Source organism: Henckelia pumila, chromosome 1 (assembly GCF_033568475.1).
Source record: "Henckelia pumila isolate YLH828 chromosome 1, ASM3356847v2, whole genome shotgun sequence".
Lineage (NCBI taxonomy): Eukaryota > Viridiplantae > Streptophyta > Magnoliopsida > Lamiales > Gesneriaceae > Henckelia > Henckelia pumila.
The window spans coordinates 77,630,236-77,650,012 of NC_133120.1; the positions used below are offsets into that span (position 1 = coordinate 77,630,236).

A 19,777-nucleotide genomic window follows, 5' to 3' on the forward strand; every position below is an offset into this window, starting at 1 on the left:
TAATAATAATATTCTCGCTTGAAAGTTGAATTTATTGTGTTTTTTTTTAAAAAGAATAATCTTCTTCTTCTCTGGTTTTATGATCTGGGAACAATGGTAGTTGAGTTCAACTAATTGGATTGAATCAGATTGTTGTTCAAGTGAATTTTTAACTGAGTCGATATTGATTGTTGTAGAATAGAAGTATATTGTGGAAGTTCTTGTTGGACAGATTCTTGGATATTTTCAATCAATAGATTTAAAATTTACTTTGAAATTCTATGTTCATCCAAGTAAGATATTTAATAAAAGAAACATTCAAATTTATGATTTTCAAATCCATTAATTTAAAAGTCATTCTCAAATCCAAATGCTTCAATCCAAGCATAACCTCATGTTATTCTTATGCGTTCAAAGTTAAGAAAAATAAGTTCGTTTTTTCATTGAAAAATATAATATTGTAATATAGCACTACAAAAAACACGGCATTCAATGACGGTTCAAAAACTTGTGTCTACTACCGATGGATTTTAAAAAATCGTTGCTAAACTTGAGCGGGGAAACACTAAATTATGTGTGGGAAAAATGTTTGTGACCATTAATTTTTTTTAAAACCATCACAAATTTAGACACATCTTTTCTAAATCTATCACAATTAAATTTTGCATCGGTTCTTCACACATCACCATCAATGCGATTTGCAACGGCATTCATCCAATTCCATTGCAAATAGCGAAGGATTAAATATGATATCAATATTTTGTGTTTTCTGTCTTATCTATATTCAAATTTGAGTTTTGCTTCTACAAGGTATGTTGCGTCTTGACTTTTTATGTAGTATTTGACTTGACATTGGCCCTAACATTTATTTAAAGATACATCAATATTTTTCGACGCAACGTTAAAACTAAACAAAAGAGGATCATAAGCCAAAACATTAATCTAATTTCCATAATCCAAAATCGATATTTGAATACTTAATTAATATACCAAAATACGGAATAGAAAAACTTAGACGTAGACTTAATTTTGTCTTTAATTTATCATCATAGACATTTTTCTACTTTTATTCTTTTATTTATCGATATCTATGAAAGCAGAAACAAATGAAAAAAGCTACTACTGGTGCTTTACGGATTATAAGAATACAAAAATTTTTCAATTGGAGACCTTCCGAGATGTGTACCACGTACAAGTAAATATGTTAGATCATTTGGCAGATCAAATGTCTATCACAAATATATCTACTATTTTATAATATTTTATTATATTTTATTTTTATTTATTATAAATATTTAGCTTTCATTCTGAATTCTATTTTTTTCCCCTCATAATTTCACATTATTTCCTCCATTTTTCTGCCCTCTTATGTCTCCCTCCATGTTTTGGTGCACGGACCCTCCACATATTCTGTTTAAATAACATTAAATTTTTATGTATTGACCCTCGGCATACCTCAAGAAATGGCTTTGCATGGTTATGCTTCCAAGCATCTCATTAGTGGTAGGTTGTGAGGAGTCGATTATTTAATATAACCACATTTTATTCTCCTCTTCGTCATGTTTAATTGCAAGTAATGTTTTTATAATCGGACGGTGATTGAACCAGTTTATTTTTAAAAAAACGGTTCAACCAATCGAACCTTTTTAATCGGACAGTCGAAGCAAAAAACCGTTTATATAATATAATATAATTAATAATATATTTTAAAATTTTAAAACCTAAAATATGTATATAAATAGAAAAATATATAAATTTTTCATAGTTTGAAAACTAAATAACCATATAAATATATTCAAAATATTAATTTTAGTTATATATTTTTAAAAAATAAATTAATCAATAAAAAAACTCTAATATTACTAAAATAATATTTTTTATGAAGTAAAAATTCGAAATAATCTTGTATATATATTGAAATATTAAATTAAGGTTTTAAAATTTAAAAAAAAATTAAAAATATTTTTTAAAAAAAATTCGAAAAACCAGTTGAACCGGTTCGATCGGTTTTTTGACAGATTTTTAGGAGCAATCCGGACTGGACCAGTGACCGATTTCCGGTAGAATCGTCCGGTCCGATTTTAAAAACATGGAGTATTGCAAGTATAATAATTGATATATTAATTATTAGTTGTCATTGCTAATTAGTGATTGGTCCGTTGGATTTTCTTGTATCATATCTCCTTTTGTTGCATCTTCATCTTAGTATCTATTTTGTCTATGTGTCAATATTAAAGATTATTAATTATTATTATTAATATAATCTAATATAATCTAATCTAATATTTTAATATATATTAAAAAAATAGAGTTGAATTGTGTAGTGTTTAATTTGCCCTTGTGTCAATATCAAATATTATTAATTATTAATGATTAAAGGGAGTGAGTTAAATTGACTTCTTCTTAATTTATTGTTGTGTACTTGTGTTAGATAATTTTGTGTTGAATTGTGTAGTGATCATTTTGATCTTGTGTCAATATTAAATATTATTAATTATTAAAAATTAAAGAGAGTGAGTTAAATTGTATTCTTTTTAATTTATTGTTGTGTTAGATAATTTTGTTACATAAATTTTTGTAGTTACATAATTTTTTTGTTCATCCAAATTTTTTATGGCTTGTCATTGTTCAATTAAAATTAAAAATCTAATATATATGTCTTCCTCTTAATTTATTGTTGTGTAAGATAATTTTGTTACATAAATTTTTGTGGTTACATAATTTTTTTGTTTATCCGATTTTTTTATGGCTTGTCACTACTCAATTAAAATTAAAATTAAAATTAATAATATATGTTAATATAAATAAGGGAGTTGAATTTTGTAGTGTCTATTTTGCCTTTGTGTTAATATTGAAGATTATTAATTATTATTAATTATTAAAGATTAAAGAGGGTAAGTTGAATTGTCTTCTTCTTATTTTATTGGTGTGTTAAATAATTTTGTTACATAATTTTTTCTGATTACATATTTTATTTATTCGATTTTTTATGGCTTATCATTGTTCAATTAAAATTAAAATTAAATAAAGCTGTGCGAGTCTTAATTTATTGATGTGTTGGATAATTTTTGTTCTTGCATAATTTTTTGTCGTTACATAATTTTATTATCTCATGTGAACAAGAATGATGAATCTTTTGTTTTCTCAAATAATTAAATCTATATAAATATCTAATTTTCACTGAAACAAAAAAAATAAATGTCACCAAATAGTATACCACGTACAACGCACGTTTTGTTTACTATTATATATATATATATATATATATATATATATATATATATATAAAAATAATGATTGCATAGTTCAATATTTGAGTTTGAAAAAATTGCTAGGAGCACAAAAGGATTGTGTTTTTTTTTTTGAAACTCACAAAAGGATTGTTAAATTCAAGATAGATCCATGTGATATACTTATGTGACGCAAATATATTTCTTGTTTTTCTTGGAGGACACATACTTGATGTCTGAATTTATTGTATACCCACCTTTCTTGACTAAAGCTACCCTATTTGGAAGGAGCCAATGGGATAAGTCTATGCTCCAGCGAGTTATTGTTGCGAAAAATTAAGAAAATAAGACTAACATGTTATAAATATATTATTATTATAGATGATTATTTTATTTAATGTGTGATCAAGATAAATATGTAAAGATAATATTTGTACAGATTTGTATCTTGTAATTTTTCCCTATAAATAGGGGTGATTGAGTTCAATGAAATTTGCACTGAGTATTGACTCATATGAATTCTCTCTTCTCTCATGAATTCTCTCTACCCATCTCTCTATTTCTACTATGATTTATAACACGTTATCAGCACGATGCTGTAACCAACTGAGAACGAAAATAATTCTCGTTTTATTGATGCTATTGGAATAGCACAACGTGTTGTCAATACTCAAATTTATGAGAGATATTTATTGGTGCTCTAGAAGTAGCACAAATAGATATTCATTGGTGCTCTAGAAGTAGCGCAAAGAAAATAATTGATATATTGGTGCCCATGAAATATCATGAATATGTTGATGACTATAAAGTAGCACAACATGATTTTATATTGAAAATTTGAAAAAATTCATGATCATGATATAATATATTGAGAATTTTGAAAGATCCATGATTACAATTTTGATATATCGAAAGATATTCATGAATTCATAATATAATATATTGAATATTGAGATATTCAAAATTAAGATCTTATATAAGATCAAATATATTGAGAATCTAAAGAGATTCCTAGTTATAATATAATATATTGAGAATCTGAATAGATTCATGATAAAGATGTGATATATATATGATTTCGTATATTGAGAAAGTGAAGAAATCATGATTGATATCTGATATGATATCAAATATCTACAAATATCATTGAAAAAATTGATCTCATGTCAAAATATATCAATATTGACATATTGATAAAAGAATGCAAGATTGTATCAATATTGAAATATTGATAAAAAACAAATGCAAGATTTGATAATATTCATGAAGAATATTAATATAAGATCCAAGATTTGGAAATATTATCGATGAATATAATTTAATGCCCTTTTGGTTGTTGAGGATCTTATGAATTGAGAAATTTAGTACAATTTCTCAATGAATATCGATATATGATCTAAAATTGTCAATATCCATAAAAATATTATTAAAGATATATGTGAGATATATATCAAAAGATATTGATTTGATATCGATTCAAATCATATATTTGTTTTTAATGCTCTAGAAGAAGCATGATTTATTATTTGTCACTATTTTTTATGAATAGCGACTTGATGTTCAATGATGAACTGCATAGGCTATTGATTGAAAATTATGAATGTGCGGTAGTAAGATCGCAACATAATCAACCGAAAAAGAAAAATAAATGTTAAACCCAATGAATTGGACCATCATCTATATTGGGCAACGACGATGATGGATTGATGGTAGCCTATGCATGATGATGTCAATGGGTTGATTTATGACTAACTTCAAGTCATTTTATTTATTTATTGAACTAATTTATTTTTCGTAAATTAATTTTGTATTTGTTTAAACTAAATTATGGAAAACTCTAGCATGTATTGATTCACATAAATTATTTTGTTGATATAAAATAAGAACTACAAATTTTGTGAATCTATTCTATTAGTCAATATATTGCATGAGATATTGATTATGCAATTTGGTGATAAATTTTCTGATTTGAGAATTTTTATATTTTAAGGATATATTGGGTTGTTAAATATTTATTTAATAAAATTTGATTATGGATTTTAAATTCATCAATTTTGATTGTGGATATAAATTTTGAATTTTTCAGTCATTTGATTAATCTATCATTTTTAAATAAATGATAGAGTATTTTTATCACATGTTATTATCTTACATGTAGAAACATAAATTTAATTTGAGATGACATTTGTTATAGATTGAATATCATTGTTGAAGGTAAAAGATCTACTTGGTGTATACAAGAATTTTAAAAGGTACGTCCGATTTCACAATTTCAATTATTTTAATATAATATATTATTTATATTATTTTGTTCAAGGAAAGACAATTATGACAATTGTCTAATTAATGTGGTCCATTCTTTTAAGTGAATGTGACAGTGCCAATGAATACAGTTGATACACTGTAGTTTAATTCTTCAAGGAAGAATATGTCATCTCATATGAAAAGATATATGAATTATAAATTTGGCATAAAATATTGAGATATACGTCATAATCAAGTATTGTACTAACGTACATCGGTATCTCGTATCACTGTCGTACATGAAGTACGTAAAATATTTTTTGATATATATCAAGTAATATATAAAAGTTTTTGGAGACCGTTGATGTCTATCCAAAATTATTCATTGTATGATGATATAAATGTATGAAAGATCTTGAAGATCGTTTGATTGACGATGAAAAAGATGATGTGCTTGATATTATAAAATAGTGATACACAATATTGAAGTATGTGCATTTTTGAATCTAGTAAATATTGATTTGGTTTAAATAGTATATTACAAATCAATATTTCTAGAAGAACTAGAAAGCTTCAGAAGTATCATTGATACAAATACTTTCAGAGTTTGGCATAATGGATTGAATTGAACATTCAAATTATATAAATAGTTGAAAAACTATTGATAGTGCGCAAAGATATTAATGAATAAACCAAAAGTTCCTGGATCGATAAATATGAATGTTTTTGAATCAAAGATCCAGAAGATTTTATGAATTTTTATTGGCTTATCAAATTTGATATCACTATCATTAGCTCAAATTAGTAGAGAATCCTCATATTATCTGGAATAAATAAAAAACGTGGGCCCACGAAGTGCAATATGATGTTTGCGAAAATACGTATTGAGAAAAACTTCCAGATATGTAATCAAGACAAGCTTGATAATAAAGAAAGAGAGGATATGCATATCAATTTTATGATTATAAATACATTGGTTTAGTTGATTTATTTTGCCTCCAATCAACTATTAAACCATGAAAATAAATGCGTCATATTTGGAGATATCTGAAAGATATATTATAAATATTATGTCAAATGATCATGTACTGAAAGTTAATGTTTGTGCGAGAAACGCACTACAATAAATATCTTGAAGGGATTGTAAATATGTTGGAAATAAATTGAATCTTATGATCAATTATCTTGAGAAATGAGATTTTATGAAGCAAAATTTTCATTTATTATTCTTGTAACAATGTTTCCAACATTGAGGGGGAGGAAATAGAAGCTACAAGAATATTTGAGATCGATCTTTTGATCTTGTGTATAAGATCGTTTAGCTTCATTTATGTTCAAGTTGAATAATTTAAACCATTTTTAGTGACGAAGAAACCCTTTAAAGAAAATGAGTGAACATCTCAATGTAAAAAGAACAATGAAGGCTGGTCGTTATGAAATAAATCGACATCCTGCAGGACCATATTTTATATTATTGCAAGTAAATGAAAAAGGACGCTAGAAGCGTAAACGACCAATTATTTCAATGAATCCAATTTGGATTATGTTATTCATGAAGAATAACAAGTATATCAAATATGAGATTTCACAAATTATTTGGGATCGAAATGATATAATCATTCGTGTGTTTTGCTATTACTCAAAATGATGATTATTTTGAAATACAACTTGTTGAACTTTCAATAACAATGATATGTGGCAATATGAGCAAATATTAGCAAAATTTCTCAAAGTATTTCAAGCGGATTATGAGAAAATATTTGCACTTATCTTGGATGCACTGATTTGATGGTGATATATTTAGAAACATTCTCGAAGGATTTGATGCTCAAAATATTATTTTTGCCAAAAAAATGAAGAAGAAAATATATTTGGTCTTGAAGTACCATATATATGGCAAAATCAACATCTGAATCAATTTTTGGCAAAGTAGTACATAAGATTGAAATATTAAGAGTTAATAATTGAAAGTGATGCTTGCAAGAGGGGGAGCAATTACAGTTGTACTCTTTTTTCCTTGTCTATGATTTTTCCCACGTGGTTTTTCATAACAAAGTTTTTAATTAGGCAATTAACAAGTATCAAGAGATGTCGTACTTTTTTTCCTTCATTAGGATTTTGTCCCACTGGGTTTTTCCTGATAAGGTTTTAACGAGGCGCATCCATCGTCAGTAAGATATCCAAAGAAAATATATGTTGTACTCTTTTTCCTTCGTTCAGATTTTTCCCACGAGATTTTACTGTCAAGGTTTTAACGAGACAACACTTGAGTCCCAAAGAAGTTCTCAGACATACATCTTGCCAAATGGAGATTTTGAAGAATCAGTTGTTTTTGCAAATAATCATTTAAGGGAAAGTGTTATAAATATATTATTATTATAGATGTTATTTTATTTAATGTGTGATCAAGATAAATATGTAAAGATAATATTTGTACAGATTTGTATCTTGTAATCTTTTCCTATAAATATGGGTGATTGAGTTCAATGAAATTTGCAATGAGTATTGACTCATATGAATTCTCTCTACTCATCTCTCTATTTCTACTATGATTTATAACATAACATTAATTATTGAAATCTTAGAGATACAAAAGAAGTAAGCCAGCAGATTACAGTTGATCAAATCAAAACCACATGAGTTAACTTGTGTACAACCAAATTAATTAGCTCTCCTACGCATATGGAGAAATGGAAAGGAACCCTAATAGGGCCTTTGAGAAAATATATATCTAATATCCAGAGCAATCTCTCCTTCCGGTCCGCGTTTCTCGAATTGAAAGTTCACAGCAAGAATAGCTTGAATGGAGTTAGAATAAACGCATATATTTGAAAAGTCATTACGCACACAGAAATTGTTTCTCTTGAAATTGCCTATGACGTTTTTTCACTTTGCAAAAATATAAGTATCCAAGTACAATGTCGCTTCCCCTTCACTGTTAGCTAACAGAGTGGTCGCAAGTTTTTTTTTTTTTTTTTTTAATGAGGTGAGAAACCATAGTCGTAATTGTAATTTTTTGATACACCATCGAGTAACGTCGGATAAACACAATAGTCTGCAACACAATTTTTTTTTTGCGAACCTGGTCCGGTTCAACAAAAGGCTGATCCTTAACCGGCCCGTTCGTGACCAGTTAAGGTCCGGTTCAGGAAATTGGAAACCGGGTCCAGGTCTGATTAACCGTCGGTTCTGGGTTCGAGCCGACTTTTTTTATTTCAAAAAAATTATTTTAAAATACATATTTAAAGAATAAAAAATAAATTAAAAGAATAAAGTTGCACAATTGAATTTATATAAACTCTATCAAATATTTTATTATGTCAATAAAAAAATATATAACATTTCAACTTTTAACATTTTATATAAAAAAAATATATTACATTTTTATTATATTCAATCAAATTCACTCGCACTTCATTGTACCCGTAAACCGTAATTGAGCCGTCTAATGGCCGGTCCGATCATGATTCTTGGTCAAATTCGTTGACCCGGTTAATCATCATGTGGTCAGGTCTAGATCCAACTTTGCCTATAGTCAAATATTTTTTAATTTTTTTGTGGCGTGGGAACCCGCAACCGTTATCTTTCGGTGTGCTTTGGGTAAACACTCGGACTAATGCAATAGCCTGCAAACTACGCTAGTCAGGTAAACCACATTGGGCAAACCCTGTGCAATAGACTAGTTCAAGAAGGTGTTGAAAGAGAAAATCGAACTCCTGACCTCTACCCAAAAGTTCATCTACTCTACCAACTTGAACAACTTTGAACGCCTGTGATCAATTTTATCGCGAGTTGTGGTGCAATTAGGGGTGTAAACGAGCCGAGCTACTCATGAGCAATTCGTGAGTAGCTCGGTCAAAGCTCGACTTGAGCTCGAGTATACAATCGAGCTCGAGTCGAGCTTTGAAACTATGTGATCGAGTAGCTCGCGAGCTAATCGATAAGCCATATATATATTAAAAAATAATATAAATAAATAAATATAAATATAATATATATAATATTATATTAACATATTAATTAATTTATAATATTTTATTTTATTTATTAATATATTTTTAATATATATATATATATATATATATATATAATATAAAAGCTCGAGCTCGAATAATAACACATGAGCTAGGGCTCGATTCCATAACACCTCTGGGTGCAATTATGGAATGGTGGGCCTTAACATATGATTGAATATAATGAATTGAATAGCGGAGAAATGAGTCAGCAGATCGGATAAGATATAATAATTGTTCAAAAAGTGGGGAAAATAATTCTTAGCCGCCTCTACTTTTAACACATGCAACAAATCAACGGCTTTTCTGTAACAATTTTAGACAAAAAAATAAAATAAAAATGAACTTGCTTCGATCAGTTCCTCTGATTTTGTTTTCTTGGTTTGTATTGTTTCATCATGTTCATCAATCTTCGGCGCAAAGATCCACTTACATTGTACATATGGACAAATCCTCCATGCCTAAGGCATTTTCAAGTCACCATTATTGGTACTCTTCCATACTCGAATCCGTTAAATCGGCGAGCCAGAACGGACTCGGGCCGAAGCACGTGTATACATACGACCATGCCTTCCATGGATTCAGTGCAGTGGTGTCGAAAGACGAATTGGAAGCTATGAAGAAGTCACCTGGATTCCTTTCAGCTTATGAAGATGGCATTGTCACACCAGACACCACGCATACCTATAAGTTCCTGTCTCTCAACACTGTTTCCGGGCTGTGGCCGGCTTCTGAGTATGGGAAGGATGTTATCATTGGTGTCGTTGACGGTGGCGTTTGGCCGGAAAGCCCGAGTTTTAAAGATGATGGGATGACTGAGATTCCAGCAAGATGGAAGGGAAAATGTCAAGAAGGGGAGGAGTTCAATTCGTCGTTGTGCAACAAGAAACTCATAGGAGCACAATATTTTAATGCAGGGGTTCGAGCTAGGAATCCGGGAGTTAATATAACGATGAATTCTGCAAGAGACGACGAGGGTCACGGCACGCATGTCGGCTCCACTGCGGCCGGTAATTATGTGGATGGGGTCTCATTCTTCGGTTACGCACCAGGGACTGCAAGAGGGGTTGCTCCAAGAGCTAGGCTGGCGGTGTATAAGGTCCTTTGGAATGAGGGCAGTCTCGAATCCGATGCGCTTGCTGGGATTGATCAGGCTGTGGGTGACGGGGTCGATGTGCTGTCGATTTCTTTGAGTTATCGAAACACTGATTTGTATGAGAACCCGATAGCCATAGCGGGCTTTGGTGCTCGAGAGAAGGGGATTCTCGTGTCTGTCTCAGCGGGAAACCGAGGCCCTAGTGCAGCAACTTTGCTAGAAGGTATTCCATGGGCTGTGGTGGTGGCTTCAGGGACTGTGGATCGGTGGTTTGCCGGAACATTAACTCTTGGAAATGGGAAAAGGATCACGGGATGGACCATGTTTCCTCTGCGAGCTGTGGTTAGAAACTTGCCTCTCGTTTACAATTCGACTTTATCCGCCTGCAACTCTGCCGAATTGCTTGCCGGAGCTCCTGACAATAGCATAATTGTGTGCAATCAAACGGATGAAACCACGGATTTCTTTTTCCTGATGAATTATTTAACCGAGTCCAATGTTCGAGCAGCAGTGATCATATCTGAAGATACCAGCATACTTAGATCCATTTCTTTTCCTCACCCTGGAGTTGTCATCACCCCAAAAGAAGCACGGGATGTGATCAAATACGCAAAAAACAACGATGCCGCAAGAGCAACCATTGATTTCCAACAGACAATTATTGGGACAAAGCCAAGAGCTGCTCCAGCACTATCGGCTTCTTCGTCTAGAGGCCCTGCACGAAGTTATCCCGGAATCTTGAAACCTGACATAATGGCACCTGGAGTGTTGATATTAGCAGCAAATAATCCCTTAGTTATCGGGCCACAAGTTGGGAGAAACGAATTCTTGTCCACAGACTACACTCTCATGTCCGGAACTTCAATGGCATGTCCTCACATCTCCGGAATAGCTGCACTTCTAATTGCTGCACACCCCGACTGGACCCCTGCCGCGGTTCAATCCGCGATGATGACCACCGCAAATCCGTTCGACAATACTGGGGAACCAATTAAGGACATGGGCTTTGATTATCGAGTCGCAACGCCTCTAGGCATAGGAGCAGGGCAAGTTGATCCAAACCGCGCACTTGATCCAGGCCTTGTTTACGATGCCACCCCGCAAGACTATGCCAATCTTGTCTGCTCTATGAATTTCACTCCAGAGCAAACTAAAACCATCATAAGATCAAGCTACAACTGCTCGAATCCATCGTCCGATCTGAATTACCCGTCCTTTATCGCTATATACCAGGTTCAAAGTAAAACAACCAGATTAACCCGGAAATTCAAGAGAACTGTGACAAATGTCGGGACGGGTGCAGCCACATATAGATATAAGTTGGAAATACCACAGGGTTCAACGATCACGGTTTCGCCGGAGAGTCTTGTGTTTCGAAAGAAAAACGAGAAGCAGAGCTATTCTGTGACGATTCGATACCGGAGTAGCGGTGATTCCACGGTCACCTACGGTTCAATCACTTGGGTTGAAGTGAATGGCAAACATAAGGTGAGAAGTCCCATTGTGGTGTCTCCAGGGGTGAATAATGACTAGTTTCTGGGAATGGTGAAATATCAAGTTAATAGTCCCAAATGAATGTGGTGTTTCGACTATTGAAGTTGAATAATGTATGCTACCGCTGCTTCACGAATGTTGTTGTATTGGTTTCACATGAACCATATTAAATATCAATGTGTTCCAGAATTTTCTAAACCTGATATAAAAAAAAAACTTGATGCAGTGTACAACCATGCCAGCACTCCGACAAAATAAAAGTAAAAATCAACAATTTACGTTATTATAACGTTAGAGGATTAAAAAAAAATTGACAATTTAAAGAACTAAATTGACTAATGACTATTTTCCCTAAATTAATTATAAGTTTTTGTTTTTTGAGTTTCAAATTGGAGGTGGGGAGGCTCGAATCTGAGCCGATGCCAACAAGTGGCATAAATCTATGGAAGTAGCAAAAATAGCAAGTTTTTAAGAGACAAAGAGAGAGACGTTAAGTTTACACAAGTTAGCTAGGTCTTTAGGAAGGTTGAGTCGACGCTACTCGTAGGGTAGTGTTTTGCGGGTGACGTGACGGCTCATGATTGATTAAAATCAATGGGCTTCACGTGGGATCCACTATTTTTGACCAATCATGGGTTTACATGTCACCCGCAGGGTAGTGCCCTGCGGGCGGCATGTACTAGAGATGCAAATTCTCAAATATTATATTGATTAGGTTGTAACAATTTATCAAAATCTCGACACTTCTCGAATTTCATCTTATATTCGTTTCGAAAAAATATCGGCCTGACGTTTTTCCCATTCGAATTGTCGGGATTTTTCTCGTCCCAATTAATATCGGGAGAGGGATCGAGAGTAAATCCTAGGGATTTCCGACTCGACCCGAAATTTTTTTTAAATAAATTTTATTAACATCTTAAGTTATATATCTATCGGGCTTCATCTGATACAAAAATTAATTGTTGGCTAATTTCACATAATTATGGATTGTTGAAATAATTGAATATCCCGAAATAACATTTTATGTTTTCTATATTTTTTTTTAAAAAATTATTAATAATTTGATTAATTCATATTTATAATTATTTAATTATAACAAATATAGAATAACATATGGTAATTGTCCTTCATCTATTTAATAAAATTTAATAGTTAACCCATATTTTGAATGTAATTTGTATCGAAACATTTTATCAATAATAATTATCTGGTACATAATTGATGTTCTTATTCAAAAAAAAAATGTGAAAATACAAGATTTTCATATTTTAATCACAAATTTTGCTATTAAATTGGGCTTTACATGAATACATTTCGTGAAAAAATTACTTGATTTTAATTCTTGCATACAATATTTTGAGTTTTATAATTATCAAATTTAATAATAAACATATATAATGATCTTGATATGACTAAAATGTTTATAGTTGAAAGTATGGTTGTTATAAGTTTCTAAATAGTTTTTTTTTTTAAAAAAAATATATTAAAAATATTAATTTTTTTTTAAGTTTTCTAAAAAAATATTGAACTATTATTCTTAATCTTTCAATATTATATGTTTGTAATTGAAAATTTCTTTTTATTTAGACAAATAAAATTCTAAATAATATTTTTAAAAAGACAATAAAAAAAATTTTGGAGAAAATTTTGAACATGAAAAAATTATCGGGATATTATCTCCCTACACGACGGGATTCCAAACATTGGGGTCTCCACAAGTATCGGGTACGAGATCGAGAGAAAAAATAGTTTCTCGATTCTTATCGGGACGAGAATTAAGTAGAGGGGTTACGGGACGATTCCCTACCCGATTTCACCCCTAATATTGAATAAAATTATAGAATATAACAACAAATTTACGAAAAGGTTATATTCTTATTATAAAAACGATACAAGTAAGTTAAATTTAAATTATTTTGAAATCAAATATTAATTTTATGTTGTTCACGTTTGGTGGAAATGATTCATCCTTATTTCATCTCGATTCTAGTTATGTAATCCATGTTTTTAATTTGTTATATATGGGGTATAACAACAAATTTGTTCACATTTGGTGTATTTCAAATACACTTGGAGAGATCATGTTTTTGAAAAAAAATTATATATTTGAACGAGATTATTTTCTCAATCCTCTCTTATATTATTATCTCCACATTATATATTTTATTATACCATCAAACGAAGCAACTGGTGCATGAGTGTAGAATAGGAATATATTTTTTCAGAAAACTTGTGCTATGAAAAGACAGGAACTCCCCATAAATTATATTGACAGGCCTGCTATTTTAACCTTGAATTGACATAGTTTTCCTCATCACAGAGTATTCTATTATGCCAAGCCGAACCAAGACAACACAAATGAATGGTTACATTTGTTTAAATACTAAGCTTGGCCGGAACAGAGTGAAACTTTTAATGTGACCTGTTGCAAATGAAAGAACCCAAGCGTGTGTATATATAAATACTGGGATTGCATCCTTAAACATCTAAAAACCATATATTTCGGAAAAATGGAGTTTCTTAAACAGCTTTCCCCTCTGTTCTTGTTCACGCTACTTCTTTTTCGTGCCGATTTGGTTTTAGCAGAGCGGTCGAGTTACATTGTCCATATGGACAAATCTTTCATGCCAAAGTCTTTTCCGAGCCACAACCATTGGTATTCCTTTATGGTTGATTCGTTAAACTCAGTGAGTACTGAATCATTGGACCAATATCGGGTACCACGAAGCCTCGTTTATACTTACGACACTGCATTGCACGGATTCAGTGCGACATTGTCACATGATGAATTAGAAGCTTTGAAAAAAGTGCCAGGATTTGTCTCTGCTTATAGTGATAGAAATGTCACACTCGACACCACTCATTCATTTGAATTCCTGTCTTTGAATCCTTTCACTGGTTTATGGCCAGCATCTGATTATGGCAAAGACGTGATTGTCGGTGTTATTGACACGGGTGTATGGCCTGAGAGTTTAAGCTTCAAAGATGATGGGATGACTGAAATTCCAGCAAGGTGGAAGGGAATATGCGAGGAAGGACAAGATTTCGATTCCTCCTTGTGTAACAAAAAGCTAGTTGGAGTCCGATACTTCAATAAGGGAGTTAAAGCCGCAAATCCTAATATTACCTTGAGTATGAATTCTGGAAGAGACACCGCAGGTCATGGCACACACACCTCATCCACTGTTGCAGGAAATTATGTTGATGATTCCTCTTTTTTTGGATATGCCTCGGGGACTGCAAGGGGAGTTGCACCTCGTGCTAGGGTAGCTATGTATAAGGTCATTTGGAGGGAAGGGCGTTACGCTTCTGATGTTCTTGCTGGTATAGATCAAGCAGTTGCTGATGGTGTTGATGTAATTTCCATTTCCATGGGTTTTGATGGTGTCCCTCTATACCAAGATCCAATTGCAATATCATCTTTTGGTGCCATGGAGAAGGGTGTCGTTTTCTCATCTTCAGCCGGAAACGAGGCACTCATTGGGACTTTACACAATGGGATTCCTTGGGTATTGACGGTCTCAGCAGGTTCAACAGATCGTTTCTTTTCGGGAACTTTGACTCTAGGGAATGGATCAATCATTGCCGGATGGACAACGTTCCCTGCACATGCTCTGGTGTCCGAATTACCTCTCATTTACAACAAGACATTTTCTTTTTGCAATTCCACCCAAGCATTGTCAAAAGTTGGAAATGGTATAGTCATATGCGAAAATGGAAGTTTCCTTGATCAATCGTTCTATCTTTCTCAAACAAATATCGCTGCTGCGATCTTTATCTCGGACGACTCCATCACATTTGAATCCACCGACTTCACATTTCCAGGAGTAGTGATAAGCTCAAAGGATGCATTAGCAGTTATAGATTATGCTACAAAAGGTACAACGTCATTTGCTAGCATAACATTCCAGCAAACATTATTTGGAGAGAAACCTGCTCCTGTTGTTGCTTCGTACACTTCAAGGGGTCCATCACCGAGCTATCCAGGCATATTGAAACCTGATATTTTGGCTCCAGGAACGTTAATTTTAGCATCTTGGATCCCGAATGATCCCACTGCTTTTATCGGTAACATCGCATTGACTAGCAATTTCATAGCTATTTCTGGCACATCAATGGCTTGTCCTCATGTTTCTGGCATCGCTGCGCTCCTAAAAGGTGCACACCCGAAATGGAGCCCTGCAGCCATTCGTTCAGCCATGATGACAACCGCTAACCCTTTTGACAATACACACGATTATATCAAAGATTCATTTTTTAACTACGGAATCGCAACTCCTCTAGCTATGGGAGCAGGCCAAGTCGAACCAAATCAGGCGCTCGATCCCGGCCTAATATATGACGCTACTCCACAAGATTACATAAATCTTCTCTGCTCCATGAATTTCACTCAGAGTCAAATCTTCACCATCATTAGATCAAACTACGATTGTTCGAGTCCCTCCCCTGATCTGAATTACCCATCGTTTATCGCCTTTTACACCAACAAAACAACCGGTGTGCTGGTTCAGAAATTCACAAGGACCATCACAAATGTTGGATACAACAGCACGACATACAAAGTTCAAGTGACACCACCCAAAGGTTCTATAGTTACTGTGGAACCCAACATATTGGAATTCAGCAGTAAATATGAGAAGCAAAGTTATTCACTGACTATACAATATGCAAAAAGCATCGCGGGAGAAATCACATTTGGTTCAATAACTTGGGTGGAAGACAATGGCAAACATGCTGTGAGGAGTCCACTTGTTGTGTCTCCTATGATTCCTGTTTGGTGATTGCTATTTTTAGCAATAAAGTTTGTCTTAGAAATTAAATAAATTAACATGTTTTGTTTGACTTTGAATGATCTCTTGAATATCTCACGTTGTTATTATGCAACAATTTATGCATCTGGATAACACACATGGCCTGTTTGCAAAAAAATATGAATTTGTAAAAATAATTAAATTTATAAATAATGAAAAATAGAAAAAAAAATATCAAAAGTCAGTAGTGTTTGAAAACGAAAGTAAAAAAATCAAAATTAAAAGTGAGTAGTATTTAATAGTTAAATAATTCTAATATATTAATTTGTTACTGGAAAAAAAATCACACTGAAAAATACATTTCTTAACTCAATAAGACTTTGGCGACATGTGGGTAAGAATTCAACGAAATATCTGTCTTTGGCAACATCGCCAAAAGTCAAATTGACATTTGCCTACGAACCATTTATGACGCAGTAACACGTCGCCAAATATTCGGCGATATGTTTTGCTTACTTCTGGCGACGTCGTTTTGCATTGCAAAATTTATATTAGAATTTGACCTCGAATATGGTGAACACTCACGAATTAGATCTTCATTTTTGAATGTTAGATATGACCCGTCGTTTGAAGTTTGAACAAACTGCAGACATCTTTACTAAGCCTTTGACATTTGCTCGTTTCAGATCCAAGCTTCGAGTGGGCTGCTGGGCCAAGTCAAGTAAAATGAAGATTTGGTTGGAAGGTCCCCATTGAGTCCAGCCCACTGAATCTTAATTATAACAATCGGCCCATCAAGCTTATAATTTGCTAAGATCCAATAACGATGTTGGATTTTATCCGAATATGTCTGGAAAACTGTAATTTTGGTCATGTATATTTGTCACTTTACGATCTCGGTCTTTTATGTTTTCACATTTTAGTTTTAGTCTTGCATGTTCCGATTTTTGGCAATTTTAGTTTTTTTTCTTCGAAATACTTATGTCCACATCAACACTGCATTGGTGTCACATCAGCGTCACATCGAAAAAAAGACTAAAATTGTCAAAAAATAAAGATAGTAAACTAAAACTGAAATCTAAAAATATATATAGACGACCAAAATCGCAAAGTGACAAATATACAAGAACAAAAAGCAATTTTCCCTAATATGCCTTATGCAGAACAGAATGGCAAGATATGGATTGCAAATTGGCTATTGCTATACTCAGATGAATTTGTAAATCGGTGAACATGGAAGCATGAAATACAATTTTCAGATTATTGTTCCAATTTTCTCTCTATATTTTGTTTTGTGTGTTTTTTAAAAAACTTTTTGGAAGTGAAATTTACAATACTTGAATGTCACATATAGATAAATTTTATTCTTTCTTACTAGAATATATAATTGTTTCACACTTTTCTCTTTGTCATACTCATGAAAAAGAAATTTAGCATCTGAGCCATATTTTCTTTTTCTTTTTTTTGAAAAAATTGAGCCATATTTTCAGCAGGGAATAAACATAGCTAACTAACGGATTAGGTCAAATAAGAGTAAGTAGATGCAAAAACAAGTATAGTTTCCATGTAGATCCATATCTAGGTAGTAGTTGAATTAAAATTAAATTAACAAAAGCACAAATTAAACTAATGACAAGATATCGATTAGAGGAAAATTCAAAATTTTAAAGATGACTAAGACGCACAATGATACCAAGTCAAGTTATAATCTAAGTATCAAATTCACATCCAATTCACGACGCAATTCTCTAAGGTTGTGTTTGGATGAAAGAATTTTAAACATAATTTCAAATATATTTATATATATATTTGTTGTTTAGATAAGTAATATCATAAACATTAAATCTACTCATTTTATCTATGCTATATATAAAAGTTGAGCAGCTTAGAGGAAGAACACCATCTTTTTTTCCAAAATTACCTTTAATTTTACACTAAATAAATAAGTAAAATAGATTTTTATATATTTACATATTTTTTCTCAACTAACCATTATAGATAGGATAGAATGATAAGTAACTTTAAAATTTGTTTTATATTATTTTAGAAATGAAAAAACATAATTTTAAAACTTATTGAAAATAACATAATATTTATATATAACATATATAGTAAGTATATTGTATTATTTCGTACATACGCAAAGCGTGTGCGGCTATGCTAATTTTATATAATATTTCATGTTAATTAAGATGGATTCCAAATTTACACAATTATGGTATCATTTGAAATTCGTTCTATTTTATATAACTAATCTATAAATAAGTGATGTATGTATTTATAATTTGATCTATTATTTCATTGTTAATCATAAAATATAATTGAAATATATGAATATGAAATATTTACATCCAAACATAACCTAAATTATCTATTAAACAATTATTCGAGTTAACAAAATGAATTAAATCTAACCGTTCAATTATTTATGATTGAATTGGATTAAATTTAACCGCATTAAATTGATATGCACCCACCCTAGCAATGTTCCCCTAGCTACCTAGCCCACATTGAGAGTGCGACAAACTTTTTTCCATGAAAAACATAAAATAGAAAAATTTTAAAAAACACGTCTGGTGGTCTAAGATAAGGAAATTAATAATGCGATCTCCTGATCTCCTACTCTTTTGGTCACCTGAAGAAGTCGTACGTCCTCCTTTTGGGCTGTCACCTGATTCACGAACACACATTAGAGGCGTCGGGTGGTCACCCGACGAAAACCCTCCGACGCTCAAGTCAGCGATCAGCTCCACACAAAACAGGATAGCAGAGAGCTTTTGTAAGCCAAAGAGTCGCTTACCCCCAAATGGAGAGTCTTGAGTGGTATTTATAGACCAATTTGAATTAAATTACACATTAACCCTCTAAGGCCTTAAAAATTGCCTTTAAACCTTCCTAAGGTCTAAAAATACACATTAGCCCTTTAGGACTCTAAAATTAAAAATTAGTCCTTCAAAAATACGATTCTCG

At 32.1% G+C, this 19,777-nt stretch overlaps 2 protein-coding genes across 2 annotated transcripts; both read left to right on the forward strand.

The window, feature by feature from the left end:
- The first annotated feature begins 9,729 nt into the window (after positions 1-9,729).
- Positions 9,730-12,289, forward strand: LOC140879203 (subtilisin-like protease SBT3). The gene has a single exon (XM_073282877.1). The coding sequence runs from the start codon at positions 9,807-9,809 to the stop codon at positions 12,093-12,095; it is 2,289 nt and encodes a 762-aa protein (XP_073138978.1). The 5' UTR covers positions 9,730-9,806; the 3' UTR covers positions 12,096-12,289.
- A 2,206-nt stretch (positions 12,290-14,495) lies between these two features.
- On the forward strand, positions 14,496-16,837 carry LOC140875894 (subtilisin-like protease SBT3). The gene has a single exon (XM_073279723.1). The coding sequence runs from the start codon at positions 14,567-14,569 to the stop codon at positions 16,835-16,837; it is 2,271 nt and encodes a 756-aa protein (XP_073135824.1). The 5' UTR covers positions 14,496-14,566.
- Positions 16,838-19,777: the final 2,940 nt, after the last annotated feature.